The sequence below is a fragment of the Myotis daubentonii genome, chromosome 11, assembly GCF_963259705.1.
Source record: "Myotis daubentonii chromosome 11, mMyoDau2.1, whole genome shotgun sequence".
Taxonomy (NCBI): Eukaryota; Metazoa; Chordata; class Mammalia; order Chiroptera; family Vespertilionidae; genus Myotis; species Myotis daubentonii.
This window is the reverse complement of record NC_081850.1, coordinates 75,617,433-75,638,624: the sequence shown is the minus strand read 5'-3', so window position 1 is coordinate 75,638,624 and position 21,192 is coordinate 75,617,433. Positions and strand designations below refer to the sequence as shown.

Below are 21,192 nucleotides of genomic sequence, written 5' to 3'. Positions count from 1 at the left end.
GGGTGGGGGCTGGGGCTGCCTGTCCTCCCTCCTCCTAGGTGAAGTCCCCGCAGGACGCCTGTCTAGCTTGCGGCCCCTCTAGTATCACTCCGGAGTGTTCTGTGTTGCCCCACACTCCCACGTCCTGCAAACCATTTCCTTTAGCAGTTGGCCTAGACGCCTGCTTCCACCTCGGGACGAGGCCCCTGTCTCCTGCCGTGACCACTGGGGCGTCCCGACCCCGCACTCACCCAGCAGCACCCCCAGAGTGGCAGGTCCGGGGCGCAGGGCGTGCTCCTCCATCTTGATGCCGTCCAACATCTTGGCGCAGTCCGTCTGCCCGCGGGGGAAGCACCTTTCCAGCGACTCGGGACCTGTTGCTATATCCATGGGACGCAGGGCGCGCTGCGGGCCCCGCCGGCCAGGGTGCTCGCCCGCCCGCCCGCCCGCCCGCTCGCCGCCGCCGCCGCGTCCCCGGAGCCGGGGAGGCGCGGCTCCCGCGGGGTTGGGGCTGCGGCTGGGGCCGCCGGTTGCCCCCGGCGAGCGTGCAGCGGCGACGCGCTGGCCCCGGGCCCCGGCGTCGTGCTGGCGGGCCGGGGCGGCTGCAGTCCGCGCCGCGCTCTCCCGGGCACTCGCAGCCACGCGCGCCGGCTCTTCTGTCACCTGCTTGTCAGCCCCGGAGCTGGGCTGCGGCCGCGGCTGCAGACGGAGCCGCGGGGAGGAGACGGCGGCGGCGGCGGCGGTGGCGGCGGCGGGCGGGGGAGGGGGCGGGGGTGTAGGGGCGGCCCCGCGGGCGGGGGGAGGGGCGCGCGGGCTGCGCAGCGGGGTCCCGGGCGGGGCGCAGCGGGCCGCGGGGCTCCCGGCGCGCTCCCCGCACTACTCCAGTGCCATGGTGCGCCCGAGGAGCCGCTCGGTTTAGAGCTGGGGCAGGCGGCGGAGGGATACTCCGGCCGGGAGCCGCCTCACCCCTCCTCAAACTTCCTGACATTTGAACTCATTGGCGCGCCTCGTATCCCTGCGCCGGGATGAGCCGGCGACTCCACGTCAAATAGTGCCGCCGCCGCTCCCCCGCCCCCTGCGGGAGGGCTCCCCGCGCCCCCAGCTTGCGCCCCGCGTGGCGCCCGGCCCCGAGCGCGGGCTCGGGGGCCCTGGCCCGGCCAAACGCCCCGTTGGCCCCTCTCAGAAGTTTGGCTTGTCCTCGAAACAAATCCTTCTGCCCCACCCCCTTGAAAAATTGATTTGGGAGTTGGGGAATGAAGGCTTTCTTTTTTCTTCCTTGCCTTCTTCGTTATTAATATTTTGTAAAGCTCCAGCGCTGAGAGGAGTGGCCCCGAACGAGGCCAGACTGCGCGGACGGCGGGGAGCGCTGCAGCTCCAGGGGACGGCGCCGTCCGGGGACCCCGACTGCCGGCCGAGGTAGGTCGCACCGGGCTGAGTTCGCGTCCCCGGGCGGCGGCGCCTTCGCGGGGCCGGTTTGATCCGCAGAGAGGGCTGGCTGCCGGGCTTGAGGGAGGGGACCGGCGGGAGGGAAGGGGACCCTGGCCCAGGGTGGGCCCTCGGATCTGGGATGAGGGTCCGGGGAGCCTTCCGACGTGGCAGAGAGCGGGTGGAGGGGTGAGCGAAGATCGCGGAGGGGTCCCAGGATCAAGAATGGGGGACATTGGACAGGCGAGGAAGGCGAGGCCGGGGTCCAGGCGTCGGAAAGTTTAGAGGACGATTAGGTCTGGGGAACGGGGTCCCCAGGTAGGGTTGGGGGGGGGGCGATGGATGAGAACCTGGCCTCGCAGGATTTGGAGTGAGGCGCACGGGTGGGGGTGGTGGCCCCAGGTCGGGGACTGGCAGTCCGGCACGGTGTGTATGTCGCCGCTGGGAGGAAACCCGACTGGCGCTGGGCTAGGCGACCTTTGGCGGGGAGGCACCGGCGGGACCGTAGGCCGCGCCCGGCAGGGACGGCGCGTGGCGGGGCTGGGTGAAGTGGCCGCGGCACCCGGGAGCGAAAGGCTCCGAGACCCCGCGGCCAACTCCGTCCGGCGCCCGCGAGGCCTGGCACCGCAGGACCTGGCACCGCGCTAGGTGCGCAGGGCGCCGCGCCGGGACCCGCTGCGTCTTCGGCTCCCGGGTCCCCACGGAGGCGCGGCTCGCGCGGGGGCCGGGGTTGGGGGCGATGCGGCCCCGGGGCCGACGCGGGCTGACCCCGCGAGCTGGGGCGGGCGGGCCCCGGCCCCTCCCGGAGCGGAGCAGCGGCGCGGAGCGGGGTGAAGGCGGAGGGCACGGGAGGCGGGTCCCCTGACCCCGCTGGAGGCGAGAGGGCGGATCGGATTTGGAGCTCAAGGGAGGCTGGGTCAGAAGTGGCCCCCTGTGCCATGGGGCCCCGCGGAGGGGCCCGGCTTTGTGGAGAATGAGGGCCTCCAGCCCCACCCCAGTACCTGCGTGTGTGTCGGGGGCGTCTGTGTGTGTCTGTGCGTGTCGATGCTCCCGCCTCGGAGGCTCTGCGTACGTGTGCACCGTGTTTCTGTGCTCCAGCGACTACGTGGGACTCGAAAGTGTGATTCTGTGAATGTATATCCGACTCCCTTGCGTGCGTGCGTGTGCGTGCGTGTGTGTGTGTATCTTCGGGCCCTTCCGTGCCTCGGTACCGTCCGTGGTTCTGTAGGTCGCTGTGTGCGTCCCTGTGTCTGTGTCACTCTGTGCGGGCACATTTGTCTTTGCGTCATCTCTCAGCCTCTGCATTGTGTCTGGGGTCCTTTTCTGTGTGTGTGTCGTCGTGTCACCGTTGTGTGTCTGTGTGTCTCCGAGTTCCTGAGTGATTCTGTGAGCTCCATGTCGCAGAGTTTTGGGGTGTGTGTGTATGGCTCTCTGTCTCCGTGAATTTCTCCTTTTTGTGTGTGTCTGTGCCCAAGACGGTGGATGAATGGATGCAGAGTTTTGCTCACACGCCCTTGAAAACCCCAGACCTTGGGCTCGGGAGCTTGGGCCAGGGCCGCCTTCTCCGGGCATTTGGGGCGGGGGCGGCCGCTGCCGGAAGGAGCGGGCGGCCCGGAGGCGCACAGCCCGGCGCAGGGCTCTCGGACCGATCGGGCATCCTCTGCCCTCTGCTGGTAGCGCCGCGTCCCTGCACCTGCTGTATGTTGCCGAGGCCTCGGGGGTCCGGTTCCAGGCCCAGAACCTTACCTACCTTCTTCGGAGCGCACTTGGGAATCCTTCCCCGTCACAGGCCCTGGTGACCCGCCTCAGACCCCAGCATGGGGGGGGGGGCGTTCCGTCCTCCTCCCTTGTCTCCCCTTCCTCCTACCCTGTGCCCGGCCTCTTCCTCTCCACATTTCCCTGTTTCTGCAGAATGGGGGGCCCCTGTGGCCAGGCCTCTTAGACTTCGCTGACCCTCGGGGCCATGCGTCCAGCGCTGGGTCGGGGGCTGCCAGCTGTGTCCGCAGCCGCAATCCCAGGGCACCAGCCGGCTTGGGCTGCCCCGATTGGATGCTGGTGGCTGGTCTGTCCTGGGGCGCACAGATTTTTGGCAGGTCAGCCCGTGCCTTTGTCCACATCACAGCCCACACCACCAGAGCAGACAGCGGGAGGGCCAAGGGTGGGGGCTCGGAGCCACCGGAGGCTGCCGAGGTGCGTGGCGCCACTTGGGTGAGGGCTGCTAGTGCACGAACCTGGAGTCCCCGCTCTACATCCTCCCTGCTCACTGCCCACTCGTCTGACCCTCTTCCCGGGTCACCCTATAGATGCCGTTCCCGCCCTTTGTCCCTGCTCCGCGTCACGCATTCCCCCAGCTGAGCCTGTGGTCCCGGATCCTTCGCACTCGGTCCGGAGGAGGCCCGGTCGCTTTCATGCACAATGGCAACTCCTGCGCTTCCAAACCTCTCGCCCTGCCGAAGTGACTGACCGGACGGTAGAACGGGGCCTGGGCCCAAGTCGGACACAGCCCAGCCCGTGGGCGGCGAGCCGGTGCCTTGTTCTGCCCGCCAGCAGCCCGGTGATCCGGTGCCGCGGATTCCCGCGCGGTCCTGGGCCCTCACCGCGGGCGCTCTGGTGGATCCGGGATTCTCACTGGCTCGGGACTCAGCAGCAGAAAAAGCTTCCTATTTTCTCCACCGAAGGAAACACCTAGTTGGCTGTGTGAATCGCTGGGGAAGAAGCAAAACCGGAGAGGGAAGCTCTAGGTTGGGAGTCTGGGCTTCCCCAATCCTGTGGATGCCCGGTCCCTCCCCATCCCCATTGCTCCTCTCCTCGGGGCCTCGCCCTGCCCGCCCCCCTCCCACCGGACCCAGAGCTACAGCCCGGTGCATGCCCCCCTCCCCCCCGCCCCTTTCTGACTGACCGGAGCCCAGCCCCTGGGCACCCTCCCAGTTTACAACCCCAGCCGGGGCCCAGAGGCATGAAAGTGCGGAGGAGGAGCTATACGGTGCAGGGTTCTACCCGGCTGGGGAGCCACTTGGAGACATGGGAGTCAGCCAGACTGGACCTGAGCCGCCCCCACCTGGGCCGGTGGGGTGTTGCTATTCCGGGAGGCAGGAGACCTGGGAGCTCTGGAAGTTGAGCTGATGGCACCGACAAAGGTACCCATACGCTCCTCCCCAGACCCAAGGGTGCTTCGCCCAGGACAGGTGGGTCAGAGGCTCAGCCTCCTTCTCAGCCAGCCAAGAGATGGACGTGTGTGATAAGTAGCCGTCACCTTCCCGCAGCCCAGTCTTGTGTTTTAGGAGAACTCAGGGGACTCTGAGTTGGGTGGAGGTCCAGAGAGAGGAGTGAGGGGGGGGGGGAGGCCCAAGCTGGGGGCTCTCCGACTCAGGGCTGGGGGCAGGTTCTCTCCCTCCTGGGGTTTACTAGGCTGATGGGAGAGGTGGGGAGGGGGGGAGGGGGGGATAGGATGTTAGGTGGAGTTTGCTGGTGAGGATAGTGTGTGTGACTGTGTGTCCTGTGACTGCAGCTCTGTGCAGTGTGGCGGACTGCCCAGCCCCAGCCCAGTCCCTCTGCTCCCTGCAGCCCAGCCCCACCCTCAGCCAGCGGGTGGGGTCTCTGGCCACAGACCCATGACTTTGCAGCACAAGGTCTGGGTCATTAGTCATGAGATTCCTCCCTGGTGGGTCAGGAGACCAGGCTCCCTTAGCTCCAAAGGGTACTGTCAGCCCAGGACTGGTGCTTAGGGAGGGACAGTGCCCTGGCCAGGTGGCTCGGGGCTGAGGTCTTCCACTGGCCCAGAAGAGGTTAGGAGTGGTCAAGAGCAGGCCGCTAGGAGTCATCCAGATCTGGTTCTGGATCTGGCGGTGGGACCTCAGGAAAGTCCTGCTCTCTCTCTTTGCACCTCAGCTTTCTAATCTGTAAAATGGGTATAAGGATAGCATTTACCCTAGAAGGCCGTGCAGAGGACAGCATATAAGTGCTCTCCAGAGTGCCTGCCACAGAGTGGGGTGTATAAATATTTGGTAAATTATTGGATGAAAGAGAGTCCCCAGGACGTGAGGACATCACTGCGTCTCCTCCAACCAGAGCCCAAGGAGAAACAGACCACACGGAGCTCAGCCATCTCTCTTTAGGGTAGTCAAGACTCAGATCCTGGCATCTGTGGGCTGGGCACAGGCGACCACCCTCCTCCCCCAGGCAGTGCCCAGACTCCCAGCATGGACAGCCAGTGGAGCCCAGGGCCAGGGCTACCCAGGCTGGAAGGGTTCAGCTCATTGCATTGAAACCAACTGGTAGGCTCTCAAGGTGCTGTTAATATTTATTTTTTCAAAGGCACTTTCCTCAAGAGTCTTTGCATTTCTTCCCAAATGGACGGGCTGGGTTGTTTCAGCAGCCCATCCAACACCCTGGGCTTCCCCGGGGGAGGACTTGAGCCAGAACAAAGAGACGACCGACCGGGGACTGGATTTGGAACCAAAAAAAAAAAGCCCCATTAGGACACTAAGAATAACTCACAGAGAGACATTTTATATGAATTGGACACAAATTCACAAAAGCAAGAACGTTCATTGGCCTTCCCCGGGAGGGTCCAGGCTGGGAGGGGTGGGAGGGGGTGGGTGTGATGTGGGCCCAGCGCCCATCCTATTTGATCTTTATCTTCAATCCACTTCAAAACGCTGGGTTCCAGCGGAGCTGGGGGTTCGCCCCCTTCCTGTAATTATTTGGTGTCTAGTAAAGGTTTTATGAGTGTCTGTGCAAATAAATGCATTCGATGTGCGCTTGTTTTGGCGAGTGCCGCTTTCTATAGGAGGCGTGCGCTGTGTGTTGGCCCCCAGAAAGGAAAGGGTGAGAGTGAAAATAAAAATAAAACCAAGCTATCGGACCCGACAGAGGGGCAGAGCCGGGCCAGTCCCCTTCGGACCACCACCCCTCTGACGGTGCGTGCTGGGTTTGCAGCCATGAGGTTTGCTGCGTGGAATTGTGGGCTGGGAGGCGGGCTCAGTGAATTCCAGGCTTTTTGGAAACAAAACTCTGCTGCCTTTTTAAAATATATATATTTTTATTGATTTCAGAGAAGAAGGGAGAGAGAGAGAAACATCAATGATGAGAGAGAATCATTGATCAGCTGCCTCCTGCACGCCCCTTACTGAGGATGGAGTCCGCAACCCGGACATGTGCTCTTGACCATCATCAAACCTGGGACCCTTCGGTCCACAGTCTGATGTTCTATCCCCTGAGCCAGACCAGCCAGGGCCAGAACTCTGCCGCCTTTGATTGCTGTCCTCTGGGCATTCTTGGTGAAGTGAAATGAATAATAAATAGATAAGGGTGAGGTTTGGGGGCATCACTTCAGCCTGTAAGTCAGTGGTTCTCAACCTTCTGGCCCTTTAAATACAGTTGCTCATGTTGTGACCCAACCATAAAATTATTTTCGTGGCTACTTCATAACTGTAATGTTGCTACTGTTATGAATCATAATGTAAATATCTGATATGCAGGATGGTCTTAGGCGACCCCTGTGAAAGGGTCGTTCGACCGCCAAAGGGGTCGTGACCCACAGGTTGAGAACCGTTGCTAAGTGCAGGGTATGCCTGCGTCTCCTGGATTTGAGCTCAGAAGTAGCTGACTGGGAGATGGGTGACAGATGTGGCTCCCAGCCCTCTCCCACAGGGCAGCGGGGTGGGCAGGATGGGTGTTCCTTCCGTGTGGTTTGGGAAGCAGGGGTGCTCTGTCAGGGTGAAGAGCCAACCCAGGCCGTCGGGCCGGGAGCGCCTCAGCCCGTCTCAGGTACCCTCCTGTGCCTGGGCCGCTGCCTGCAGGACTGTTTGGCTTGACGCATGCTCGCTGTCTCTTCCCCTAGCACTGCAGTCTCGATTTATTTATTCTAAAATTATTTTGGCATTTTTATTGAAGTATAATATATAGAGAGAGAAGTGCTCAAAGCATAAAGTCACTCTCATGCCCCCAACACCTGGATCAAAAGAGAGCATGTTTGCCCGGCTGGCATGGCTCAGTGGTTGAGTGTGACCTATGAACCAGGAGGTCACGGTTCGATTCCTGGTCAGGGCACGTGCCTGGGTTGCAGGCTTGATCCCCATTGTGGGGCGTGTAGGAGGCAGCCGATCAATGCTTCCCTCTCCCTCTCCTTTCCTCTCTGAAATCAGTAATAAAATAGATTTTTTTTTAAAAAGAGAGAGAGCATGTTTCTGGCTCCCGGAGTCTCTAACTGCCCAGCCTTCCTCCAGGAAGCCATGGACCTGGTTTCTGTCACCAGACAGGAGTTTCGCCTGGTTTTGAATTTTATGTCAGTGGAGTCATGCAGTATATACTCCTTACCATGAGGTTTTGCATGAAAATATGGCTTTTTTTCTCCTGAAAAATTATACGCCTGATATTCTTAGTCCCTCATCAAGCAGGGTGTTGATAATCTCCGGCTAAACTGTGCCCCGCCCCACCCCCCAGTTTACCCCCATCCCCCCACCCCAGAGCAGACACTTGCCCTCTTCAGTTTGCCAGGGGGTGTTTGTGTTGGTAACTCCTGTGGTAAACCTGCGCCTCTCCCCCCCCCCCCCCCCGCCCCAGTCCCTCCCCAAGAGGAATCCCTGTAGGTCCTGGGGGAGCACACCCAGAATCCTCTCTCATCCCAGCCCCTCTGTCTGCCCCGAGCATCCTCTGAGGTATAAATCCTGAGACTTTAACAGGCGAAGAAATCAGGAGCTCAGAGAGGTGAAGCCACTTCCCCAGGGTCACACAGCATCGTGTGTCAGATCCTGAGTTCAAACCTAGATCAGCCCGACTCCAAACCCCAGGCCCCTCCCCACATGGCTTCTCCAGGCAGCCAGGCCAAGGCATGAGCAACCCCCCCGCCCTCCCCGCCGCCTTCCAGCAGGGAGGAAGCTGGGCTTCTTCCAAAGGAAAGGCTGGGAAACAAAACCCCAAACAGAAAACAGGGCGGGGAGGGTTCCCAGGCCCCAAGGCCCAGCCTAGGGTGATGCAAGTCTGGTCTGGGATGCGCTGGTCTGGGCTGGTGCGACCTCCCGGGGGCACCGGGGGAGGGTGGCGTATGCCATTCACTGAGTCTCCACCACATATGTGCAGGAGCTCCTCTGGCTACTCCTGGATGCTCCCAATGCGCCTTCGAAGGAGGCATTATTACTGAGCTCCACTTTACAGATGAGAAAGCTGAGGTTCAGATGGGTCCAATGTATTGCCTTAGACCACCAGTGTACGAGGGGCCATGCTGGGTTTTGAGTACATTCCGTGTGACCTCAGTGCCTTTGCCCTGTGCCGCAGTGGCCCCTTTCTTCCCTTGGTTTGCCCTTTTGTCTGAGCCACCTGCACCCTCCTGCTGTGACAGAGGTGCAGCCAGGGGCTTCCTCTTGGTGCTGAAAGCTTCTGGAGTCTGGTTTGTGGCTTCGTTTCAGAAGCCCCATGGCGGTTCTCGGGGTCTCGGTTCCTTCATCTGGAATATGGGGATGATATCACTACTTTCCATTACCACCTGGGGGTTCAACTAGGCTGTGGGCTTTTGAAGCTAAAATTGGTAGTGACCGGTTAGAGGGGGCACGAGGGTCTCTGGATATGCAAAGGTCCTGAGGCAGGAAAGAACTTGATCTCTTGGAAGCATGGATGGCTGGGTCGGAGCAAGGGCATGGCCACAGGTGTGGGAAGGAGTCTGACCACAGGGCATGTGGGACTAGACAAGGGGTGTGGACTTGAACCTGAGGGCAGTGGGGGGCCACGGGAGCATTTAAACAGTGTAGTGCCACCGTCAAGTTTGTTTTTTAGGAAGATCTCTCTGGCTGTGGCGACGGGTGAGACCAGAGGCAGGAGGCCAAGTGACGAGGCCATTGAGTTTCAATATCCCTTTTGTATGGAATGGGGTTGGGCGGTCCTGGGAGCAGACCTTATCCTCTAATTTCCCAGAGAGGTTGTGTTTCCAGATTCAGGGTTTCATGTTACACAGAGTTATTCTTTCTGGAATGTGTCCCCCGAGCAACCCCACTGGACCCTCCTTGGGAGGAGGGGCTCCTCTGACTGTGAGATGCACATTTATGCCCCAAAGCGGAGCCTCCCAGCCCTGGGGCTCGGCTGGGTCTGTCCCCGAAACAGCCCAGCCACCCGCAGATGGAGCCGCACTCAAGAGGCGGGGCAGGCTGCAAACATCAATAACAGCAATAATAGTAATCGTGCTAATAGTTAACCTTTATTGACGACGTACTCTACCAGGCCCTTTGTAAAGCCTCCAACATCTGTGATCTCCGGGAACCCCCACCCGCCGGTGAAGTCGCTGCTGCGTGGGCTCCTGTGGCGCAGATGCAGAAAGCGAGGCCGAGCAGGGGAGTGCCGCGCTCGCTCCGAGTTCCTGAGTGTCAGAGCCGCCCGCAGCCACCGCCTCGCATCATCACCCGGGGGTGCTAGGTGGCCTCCAAGGGGCGGTGAGCTGGCGTGTTGGAGCTCTGTGGGAGCAACTGTTCCCGGTGCACAGAAAAGCCAGAAAATTCCATCCCTGCACCCTGGCTCCCTCCTACGCCTCAGCCTGCATCCCTGCACCCTGGCTCCCACCTACCCCTCAGCTCAGCCTGCATCCCTGTACCCTGGCTCCCTCCTACCCCTCAGCTCAGCCTGCATCCCTGCACCCTGGCTCCCTCCTACACCTCAGCCTGCATCCCTGCACCCTGGCTCCCTCCTACACCTCAGCCTGCACCCCTGCACCCTGGCTCCCACCTACCCCTCAGCTCAGCCTGTATCCCTGCACCCTGGCTCCCTCCTACACCTCAGCCTGCATCCCTGCACCCTGGCTCCCACCTACCCCTCAGCTCAGCCTGCATCCCTGCACCCTGGCTCCCTCCTACACCTCAGCCTGCATCCCTGCACCCTGGCTCCCACCTACCCCTCAGCTCAGCCTGCATCCCTGCACCCTGGCTCCCACCTATACCTCAGCCTGCACCCCTGCACCCTGGCTCCCTCCTACACTCAGCCTGCATCCCTGCACCCTGGCTCCCTCCTACACCTCAGCCTGCATCCCTGCACCCTGGCTCCCACCTACCCCTCAGCTCAGCCTGCATCCCTGCACCCTGGCTCCCTCCTACACCTCAGCCTGCATCCCTGCACCCTGGCTCCCACCTACCCCTCAGCTCAGCCTGCATCCCTGCACCCTGGCTCCCACCTACACCTCAGCCTGCATCCCTGCACCCTGGCTCCCACCTACCCCTCAGCTCAGCCTGCATCCCTGCACCCTGGCTCCTTCCTACACCTCAGCCTGCATCCCTGCACCCTGGCTCCCTCCTATACCTCAGCCTGTATCCATGCACCCTGGCTCCCTCCTACACCTCAGCCTGCATCCCTGCACCCTGGCTCCCTCATATACCTCAGCCTGCATCCCTGCACCCTGGCTCCCACCTACCCCTCAGCCTGCATCCCTGTACCCTGGCTCCCACCTACCCCTCAGCTCAGCCTGCATCCCTGCACCCTGGCTCCCACCTATACCTCAGCCTGCACCCCTGCACCCTGGCTCCCTCCTACACTCAGCCTGCATCCCTGCACCCTGGCTCCCTCCTACACCTCAGCCTGCATCCCTGCACCCTGGCTCCCTCCTACACCTCAGCCTGCATCCCTGCACCCTGGCTCCCTCATATACCTCAGCCTGCATCCCTGCACCCTGGCTCCCACCTACCCCTCAGCTCAGCCTGCATCCCTGCACCCTGGCTCCCACCTACCCCTCAGCTCAGCCTGCATCCCTGCACCCTGGCTCCCACCTACCCCTCAGCTCAGCCTGCATCCCTGCACCCTGGCTCCCTCCTACACCTCAGCCTGCATCCCTGCACCCTGGCTCCCTCCTATACCTCAGCCTGTATCCCTGCACCCTGGCTCCCTCCTACACCTCAGCCTGCATCCCTGCACCCTGGCTCCCTCATATACCTCAGCCTGCATCCCTGCACCCTGGCTCCCACCTACCCCTCAGCCTGCATCCCTGTACCCTGGCTCCCACCTACACCTCAGCTCAGCCTGCATCCCTGCACCCTGGCTCCCACCTATACCTCAGCCTGCACCCCTGCACCCTGGCTCCCTCCTACACTCAGCCTGCATCCCTGCACCCTGGCTCCCTCATATACCTCAGCCTGCATCCCTGCACCCTGGCTCCCACCTACCCCTCAGCCTGCATCCCTGTACCCTGGCTCCCACCTACACCTCAGCTCAGCCTGCATCCCTGCACCCTGGCTCCCACCTATACCTCAGCCTGCACCCCTGCACCCTGGCTCCCTCCTACACTCAGCCTGCATCCCTGCACCCTGGCTCCCTCATATACCTCAGCCTGCATCCCTGCACCCTGGCTCCCACCTACCCCTCAGCCTGCATCCCTGCACGCTGGCTCCCTCCTACACCTCAGCCTGCACCCCTGCACCCTGGCTTCCTCCTACACCTCAGCTCAGCCTGCATCCCTGCACCCTGGCTCCCTCCTACACCTCAGCTCAGCTTGCATCCCTGCACCCTGGCTCCCACCTACACCTCAGCCTGCACTCCTGCACCCTGGCTCCCACCTACACCTCAGCCTGCATCCCTGCACCCTGGCTCCCACCTACACCTCAGCCTGCATCCCTGCACCCTGGCTCCCACCTACACCTCAGCCTGCACCCCTGCACCCTGGCTCCCTCCTACACTCAGCCTGCATCCCTGCACCCTGGCTCCCACCTACACCTCAGCCTGCCCAGCAGTTATTCTCCCTAGAAGAGCTCAGTAATTCAGACTTTTCCAAACCCAGGAAAAACCTCCATGTCTAGAATTCTCCCAATGGCCTCTAAGGCCTCTCGGCCTGTGTCCATCCCTGGCCTCGCCTCCACTTCCTTCGCATTTGCTCTCTGTGCGACTCGCCCGCACGCATGCTGGCCTTATTTCAACTCCTCGAGCAGCTCAAACCCTCTCTTGCATGCAGGCTCTGAACAGGCTGTTTCCTTTGCCTGGATGGCTCCCCCCACTCCCTTTTCCTGGCTTTCTCCTCTTCATCCTTTTTGTCTCCGTGTAAATGTCACCACCTCCCAGAAGCCTTCCTTTACCTCCCAGGTCAGCCAGGAGTGTTTCTCCCTCCCAGGAGATGGGATTATCTTTCTTCCCATCCCTCCCTCTTCCTCGTGCAGTCTCAGCGCAAAGCGCAGGGAGGAGCAGGAAGAAGTGATGGGGAGAGGACCCTTCAGTGTCAAGGCAATGGAAGGGGTCCTGTAAGTTGGGGGAGGGGACAATGCCCTTGGAATATAACATGGCCCACAGCGTGCTGGCTCAGTGCTTGGGGGTACACCTCTCCCAGGTAAACCAGCGGAAGACTCAGGCAAAAGACATGACTTCTCACGCTGAGATGAGTCTGATTGCTGTCCCGAGTGACCACCCCTTTCCTCCTCCTCCTCCTACCCGAGCACTGGGGCAGAGAAGATGCACAGGAGGACAGGCCTGCTAGGTTCTCGGGGAGGGTGGCATGGTCTGGGGAAACGGAGGCAGCAGGGTCTTGGGGATGGAGGGGAGCTCTGGGGCTTGTGGGTGGGGATGGGAGTGGGTGAGGAGAGGAGAGGCTCATCCCCGGAGACTCTTTTTCCCCCAGGAATGTTATTTTATTTTTAAAAATTAAAAAAAAAATTCAATTGCAGTTTACATTCCATATTATTTGGTATTAGTTTCAGGTCTGACATGTCTCCTCGGGCCAGGGAAACAAAAGACAAAGCAAACAGACAAACGGGGCTAAATCAAACCGAAAAGTTTATGCACAGCAAAGGGAACCATCAACAAAGCGAAAAGACGACCCACCGAATGGGAGAACCTATTTGCCAATGACACATCTGATAAGGGGTTAATATCCAAAATTGATAAAGAACTCAAACCACTCAACACCAACCCCCCCCCCCCCCCCAAACAATCCAGTTTAAAAAATGGGCAGAGGACCTACATAGACACTTCTCTGGGGATTCTTGGTGGCACTCACAGAGGCAACTCGTGGGGCAGGGGGACGAGAGACTGTGGCCGGGGCCTGGTCCCTGTCACAGCACCCAGTGCACAGCGCATGGTGGTGACTCTCAGGATTCCACCCTCAAGGCCTCAAGCCCTTGTCGCACCCCCCGCCCCTCCCCATCCACGATCAGACGCCCTGCAGCAGGGACTGATTGTGGGGCGGCTGGAAGGTGACATCCGAGGGGACTCTGCCAAAGGAATGCTGTTTCCAAGGTGCTGGGATTCAGGAACAATTTAAAAAGTCTGTGTCCAGTCATTTCTTTGAGCGGCTCATTACTTTTAAATCAAAGAACATTAAAAAGCACACAAACTCAAGCCTTTTAGACACTAAATGCTCTCTGCACGTAGGAAGCACCCAGCGGGGAGGAGGTCAGGCGTGTGAGAGTCTTAGGGCCCTGAGCTCTGGGTTCTAGGCTGTGCGTGAGAACCCGAAATAGTCCAGGACTGCTGGACAGGGCTGGGGTGTCCAAGGGAAGCGGGGGTTGGCGGGGGGGGAAGACACTGGTGATGGGAGATGATTCCAAATGCTCCCTGAACATGTGAGAAGGGATGGAGAGCAAGCACCCTAGCCCTTTTCCAAAGAGAAGATCCCCCACATGCTTTTGACCAATTTGAGTACATAAACTAAAGATGATGCAACTGTCAAATGCCTACTTAAAATATTAAGCTTACGGCCCTGACCGGTTTGGCTCAGTGGATAGAGCGTCGGCCTGCGGACTCAAGGGTCCCAGGTTCGAGTCTGGTCAAGGGCATGTACCTTGGCTGCGGGCAAATCCCCAGTGGGGGGTGTGCAGGAGGCAGCGGATCGATGTTTCTAACTCTCTATCCCTCTCCCTCTCTGTAAAAAAATCAATAATATATATATATATATATATATATATATATATATATATATACACTTTAAAAATATTAAACTTATGATTTGGTTATTACCTGCAAAATTACAACCATCATCTACACTAATAAAAGAGAAAAATGGTAATTGGCGTACGAGCTACCCTTTTCATTGGCTAATCAGGGCTATATGCAAATTAACTGCCAACTATGATTGGCAGTTAACTGCCAACTAAGATTGGCAGTTAACTGCCAACAAGATGGCGGTTAATTTGCATATGTAGGCACAATGCAGGGAAGCGAAAGGGAAAGCAGGAAGAAGCCCCCTGCCACTGACAGTGATCAGAAACCCAGGGGGGAGCTAAGAGCTGGGGGGCAGGGCAAGGGCGGCCCTGGGGCCGCCTTTGCCCTGCCCCCCAGCCATGATCGGAGAATCAGGTGCCTTTTCCGCCCTGGCCCGTGATAGCAGGAAGTAGGGGTGGAGCCAGCGATGGGAGCTGGACACGGTCAAAGCTGGCAGTCCCAGGAGCTAGGGGTCCCTTGCCTGGGCCTAAAGCGGAGCCCACGATCGCGGGGCCGCTGCAGCTGCGGGTCCCCGCTGCCCAAGCCGGACGCCTCAGCCAGAGGCGTTAGGCCTGGGCAGGGGCGGAGCCTGCAACCACGGGGAGCTGGGGGTCCCCTGACCAGGCCTGACACCTCTGCCGGAGGCCTCAGGCCTGGTCAAGGGGCCGATCCGGTGATTGGCGATCGGAGGGTGATGAGGGTCAACTCCTCTGGCCGAGGCATCAGGCCTGGGCGGGGGGCTGAGCCGGGGATTGGGGGGATATGATGGTCCCCTTGCCCAGGCCTGAAGCCTGGGTCAGAGGCGTCAGGCTTGGGCAGGAGGTGGAGCAAGCGATCAGAGGGAGATGGGGGTCCCCTGCCCAGGCATGATTCCTGGGCCAGAGGCCTCAGGCCTGGGCGGGGGCCAGAGCCAGTGATCGGGGGGAGATGGGGGTCCCCTGTCCAAGCCTGACACCTCTGGCGGAGGCGTCAGGCCTGGGCAAGGGGCCGATCAGGTGATCAGAGGGTGATGGGGGTCTACACCTCTGGCTGAGGCATCAGGCCTGGGCAAGGGGCAGAGCCAGCAATCGGAGGGGTCTGGGGGTCCCCTGCCCAGGCCTGATGTCTGGGCCAGAGGCATCAGGCCTGGGCTGGGGGCAGAACCAGTGATGGGGGGAAATGAGGGTCCCCTGCCCAGGCCTGACACCTCTGTCAGAGGCGTCAGGCCTGGGCAAGGGGCCGATCCTGCGATTGGAGGGTGATGGGGGTCAATGCCTGAGGGCTCCCAGTATGTGAGAGGGGGCAGGCTGGGCTGAGGGACACTCCCCCACACACACACCCAGTGCACGAATTTCGTGCACCGGGCCCCTAGTTTGATTATAATTTTGGATTTTTGTAACCTGAAAAATGGGTGGAAAAGAGATAATAGGTATAAATATTGATTTTTCTTGCAGTCTCTGAGGCAGTGTAATTTCCAGCTCACCACTTGCATTTCTTCCTTTTTAATTGTGATAAAGTAACATCACATAAAATTGACCATTTCAACCATTTTAAGTGTACAATTCAGTGGCATTGGGCACATTCCCATTGTGCCGCCATCACCACCGTCTATCTCCAGAACTCTTTCCTTCATGAAAAACTGAAACTCTATCTCCATTCACAATAACTCCCATTCTCCCATCCCCCTGGCCCTGGGAGCCATCATTCTACTTTCTGGTTCCACGAATTTGACGACTCTGGGTACCTCAGAGAGGTGGAAACATGCATATTTGTCCATTTGTGACTAGCTTATTTCACTTAACGTGACATCCTCAAGATTCATCTATGTTATAGCATGTATCAGAAATTTCATTTTTAAGACTGAATAATATTTCATTAAATGCATATATTGATGGATGACGAGTTGCTTCCACTCCTTGGCTTTTGTGAATAATGCTGCTATGAACATGAGTATACCAATATCTCATCAGATTTCCGCCTTTGATTCTTTTGGGTATATATTCAGTCGTGGAATTGCTGGATCGTATGGTAATTCTATTTTAATTTTTTGAAGAACCGCCAAGGTGGCCATACCATTTTACATTCCCACCAACAGTGCACAAGGGTCCCCATTTCTCTACTTCCTCTATTTTTTGTTTTGTTAGTAATATCCAGATGGGTGTGAGGTAGTAATTCACTGTGGTTTTGATTTAAACTTCCTTAATGAATAGTGATGGTGAGCGTCTTTTCACATGGCCTTTGGTCATCTGTATGTCTTCTTTGAAGACATGTTCAAGTCTTTTGCGCGCGCGCGCACACACGCGCGCACACACACACACACACATTTATCCAGGTAAATGATTTGTGAATATTTCCTCCCTGACAGTGGGCTGCCTTTTCATTCCGAGGGTTGTGTCCTTTGATGCACAGAAGGTTTTTGCTTTAGAAGTCCAGTTCGTCTGTTTTTGCTTTGGTTGCCTGTGCTTCGCCTGCATTTTTGAATCCGTGTCCTTTGTCATGACTAAGCCAGTTTTCAAGATGGCTAATCTCGTTTCCAGAGCACCTATCTCCACCTCCCTCTGAGGGGTTTGACACAGGGTCCTGTGTGTGGGGTGCTGTCGTTACCCCATGCCACACACCCCTACTCGCCGAACATTACACCACGAGGTTATACTGGCTCTTGTGTAAACCCATAACCCACACACCTGCTGTACAATGCCCACTATAAAGTCCTATTTGCAGCAACATGCAAGCCCTGCTGTGCGAGGCCACACTCCCAGGAGAAATTCTAAAACTACACAAGATGACTTTATCTCTTTTAGCCCACTTGTCAGTCAGGTTGCTGGGATCAACACTTAAAATGAGCACCAAGTGAGATCATTTCTCACGGATGTGTCTTCCCCAAACGCCACTCTGCTGGTCAAAATGAAATACTTAGAAAGTGGCCCGTAACACTGCAAGGAGGCAAATGCAAGGAACCAGTTTTCTGGGGAAAGCCCTGCTTTATATTCTGGCTATGTATTCCTATATAATAAAAGCCTAATATGCAAATTGTCCCCTCAACTGGGAGTTCGACCAGGGAGTGGGGCCGGCCAGCCAACCACAGGAAGGGAGGCCCTGGCCTTGGCCAGCGGCTGCCAGCTGGCAGCCAGGGGAAGGGAGGCCCTGGCTGGCAGCTGGCAGCTGCTAGGGACCCTACCCATGCACGAATTTCGTGCACTGGGCCTCTAGTAGTTAATAACAATTATAGCAGCAGAAATAACCGCTGTGGTTGGGTACCACTGGCACTAGCTCAGCACTTCACACCGTCTCACACTGAGTCCACACCACAGCTGTATGAGCCACTCATCTCATGTTGTTCCCCTTCTACAGATGAGGAAACCGAGGCTCAGGCAGGTGAAGGCATGTGCTGGGAGAGCTGGGATGTGAATCTTTGTCCTTCAGAACTCAGGCTCCTAATTGCTACATGATTCTGCTTTTATCCACCTGGTTTATGCCGGGGTGGGGTGGGTTTAGAAAGCTCCTACTTCCCTCTGCGAAGTGGCTGTTGTTCCACTTAGTTATGCATTCATTGGTTGATTCTTGAATGTGCCCTGACTGGGGATTAAACCCACAACCTTGGTGTTTTGGGACAATGCTCTAACCAACTGAGCTATCCGGCCAGGACCATACATGTCTCTTAAATCTTTGAAAGTCTATACTCCTCTTCCCCCGCCCGCCCCCCCCCCCCCCCATCTCCCTGCCTCTGTCTCTCTCTCACCCTCCCTCCCCACCTCTCCATCCTTGCCATTTGTTGAAGGAACCTGGTTGCTTGTCCTGTAGAGGAAGTTCCCCCGAGTCTGGGTTGTGCTGCTTGTACCCCTGTGAGGTCCTTTAACGCGGTCCTCTGTATTTCGTGTGATCAGATCTAGAGGCTTGATCCGATTCAGGCTGTCCCCTGTGCTCATTTTTTCTACAAACCTAAAACTGCTCACAAAAGAACGTATATTGCTCTATTACAAACACATCATGAGTTCATATGGGCACTTCTGGTCTAAATCCAGGATCACAGCCTCAGCCACCGACCCCTGTGTCCCCTTCCTCCCCAGCTCCCAGGGAAGACACCCTCCTCCGCCGAGTCCCACCTCCACGTGGCGCTCCCAGGCGAGAGTCCCAGTACCACCCGTGTGATCGTTGCTTTTGTTCCTTTGCAGTTTATTTCTGCTTCGCCTTCAGGGAGCATCTTGCTGGGGACAGACCGTCACTTGGAATGATTTCCTCCCCATGTGGCCACCACCACTTGCCCGACGTTAGCTTGCTGTTGGCTTTGCTCTTTTGACGTCTGGCATTTCTTGTTGAAACAGTGAACATTGTTCTAGGATGACGTGAAACGTTGGCCTGGTTTCCAAGTCGGCCTACTTCTGTCTCTGCCCCTCTACCCTGCTCCCTTCCTCTCCCTTTAGGTGACTTTTGCTGTTTCCGCTTTTTGGTTTGTCTTTTCATTTTAAAATTTAAGCCTGGCCGGCGTTGCTCAGGGCTTGAGGGTCGGCCTGTGAGCCAGGAGGTTGACATGCGATTCCTGGTCAAGGCATATGCCCGGGTTGCGGGCTCGGATCATTCTCTCTCATCATTGATGTTTCTCTCTCTCCCACTCCCTTCCTCTCTGAAGTAAAAGATATATTTAAAAAACTCAATGCCTCCTCTTTTCCTAGCTACGTGGGAATGTACTCTACACACTCTTGTCCAAAACTTAAACCCAGTTTATTCCTCGTCAAGCTCCAGTCGACCCAATTTGAGATTCATTATTTCTATTCTTTGTTGAAGGTCTACTACCACTTCCGCGCATTGTGTAAACGACTTTCAAGCAACCCCGCGAGGTGGGTATTTCTCCCCATTTTGCAGACGTGGAAACTGGAAGTCAGGAGCTGGACCTGGACTCGGGCCTCCCTGATGTCACTCATTTGTAAGTATTTCCGGAGCACCTGTTTCCGGCCCCATCGCAGGGACTGGGGAACAGGGTGAAGCAGACACGGCCCTGTCCTTACAGGGCTCACATGGCGGGGGGGGGGGGGGTCGTTCCTGTCTGAGCAGACGAGTATGATCCACCTGCTGCAGAGGGAGCCCCTGACGGATCTGCACCAGGTCCCCTCTGAGCAAGAGCCCTGCCCAGCGCAGAGAGCGGGTGTGTGTTGAATGAATGAATAAATAAATGAAGAAAGAAGGTTAAGAGAAAAACAAAGCTGAGGTTGTTATGGAAGTCTTATGTCTTTTATACATGGAAACCTTTGTATTAACTTGTAAATTATGTATTAACTTGTAAATTCATTTTAAAATTTAAGCCTGGCCGGCGTTGCTCAGGGGTTGAGGGTCGACCTGTGAGCCAGGAGGTTGCAGTTCGATTCCTGGTCTGCAAAGAATAGAAATAATGAATCTCAAATTGGGTCGACTGGAGCTTGACGAGGAATAAACTGGGTTTAAGTTTTGGACAAGAGTGTGTAGAGTACATTCCCACGTAGCTAGGAAAAGAGGAGGCATTGAGTTTTTTAAATATATCTTTTACTTCAGAGAGGAAGGGAGTGGGAGAGAGAGAAACATCAATGATGAGAGAGAATGATCCGAGCCCGCAACCCGGGCATATGCCTTGACCAGGAATCGAACGTCAACCTCCTGGCTCACAGGACGACCCTCAACCCCTGAGCAATGCTGGCCGGGCTTACATTTTAAAATGAATTAACTTGTAAAATGTATTAACTTGTAAATTATGGATATACTATACTTTATCATAGAAAATTTGGAAAGTATAGAAAAGAACAAAAGAGAAAAATGAAAATAATCCAAAATACTAGCCCCCAGAACCTTTTGTTTATTCCTTTGGTTTTTTTTAAATGTATGGACATATATATTTTTAAGAAACAACACTTGAATCATTATATATATATATATATATATATATATATATATATATATATATATATATATATATATATATAGTTTGCATCAAAAATCACTAACACTATGTCATGAATATTCTTCTTATTGAATATCCTTCAAACCTGTGTCTACTTAGAGGCTGGATCCATTTTCACCAGTGATGACATCCATGTAAAATAAGTATAAACTCCAGAGTAAGATGGAAATCGCCACAGGAAGAATATTGAGCGGGTTTCTAGGCTGTGCCTCCGCCCCGATTGCGCAATCCATCCCCAGCAAACGCCTGCCTGGGGCAATGCTGGGGGATGCAGCCCGCAGCGTCAGCTTTCCCTGCCTCCTCGAATACTCAGTTACAGTGTGAGCACCTTCGCTTCCTACGGGTCTGATCTCTGTCGGGACCACTCCAGGCCTCTCGGGCATCAGCGGGTGTGACTAAGGGCTGCCTCTGGAGTCAGACTCACCCACATCCCGCTCCACCTGAGATGCCGTGTGACCTTGGCAAGGAGCGTCACCTCTCTGTGCTTCGGTCTTCTCACCTGTAGCACAGGGCAGCACCTGTCCCCACCTCCACAGGCGGTCACGAGGAATCGATAGCACCATACCCGGCACACGCTAAGCCGCCAATAAATGCCAGATATTGTTATTATAACCTGTGTGTTTGGAGCGTCTTCTTTTTCTGAGCTGCACTGGCCATTGGCTGGTGTCAGGGCTGCTCTCGGCAGCTTGTGTTGATGGAAAGATATCAAACAACAGGATGGTCACCCTCTTGGAAGGACGCGTTGGGCACAAGGGTCGCAGGTGTGCCCTGACCCTACCTGCATCTCAGGCAGCCGGGCACCCCAAACCCACTGACGGGAGTTTATGATCGTATTTTGTTTCTAAATGAATCAAAATACTATCCAAGTACTCACAGGAGGCAATATTGTCTAGTAAATAAGCTTCCGGTCTTCGGAGTTAGGAGATGAGATTCACATCCCCAACCACTTACTTCAGTGGTTCTCAACCTTCCTAATGCCACGACCCTTTAACGCAGTTCCTCATGTTGTG

At 57.0% G+C, this 21,192-nt stretch overlaps 1 protein-coding gene and 1 long non-coding RNA gene across 4 annotated transcripts in view; one reads left to right on the top strand and one right to left on the bottom strand.

Annotated features, from left to right (window-relative positions):
- The window catches only part of LMX1B (LIM homeobox transcription factor 1 beta), a 77,749-nt gene extending 76,875 nt beyond the window's left edge, over nt 1-874 (bottom strand). For all 3 annotated transcript variants that reach the window (XR_009447714.1, XM_059658053.1, XM_059658055.1), the window contains exon 1: nt 231-874. Coding sequence is in view for 2 of the 3 variants with exons in the window: in XM_059658053.1 (XP_059514036.1) it covers nt 231-369 (139 nt within the window). In the remaining variant the exon portion in view is untranslated. The remainder of the gene's footprint in view (nt 1-230) is intronic.
- A 104-nt stretch (nt 875-978) lies between these two features.
- Nucleotides 979-20,794, top strand: LOC132212396 (uncharacterized). Its single transcript, XR_009447715.1, has 3 exons — nt 979-1,395; nt 19,039-19,177; nt 20,282-20,794. It is a non-coding gene; the product is annotated as an uncharacterized LOC132212396 (long non-coding RNA).
- Nucleotides 20,795-21,192: the final 398 nt, after the last annotated feature.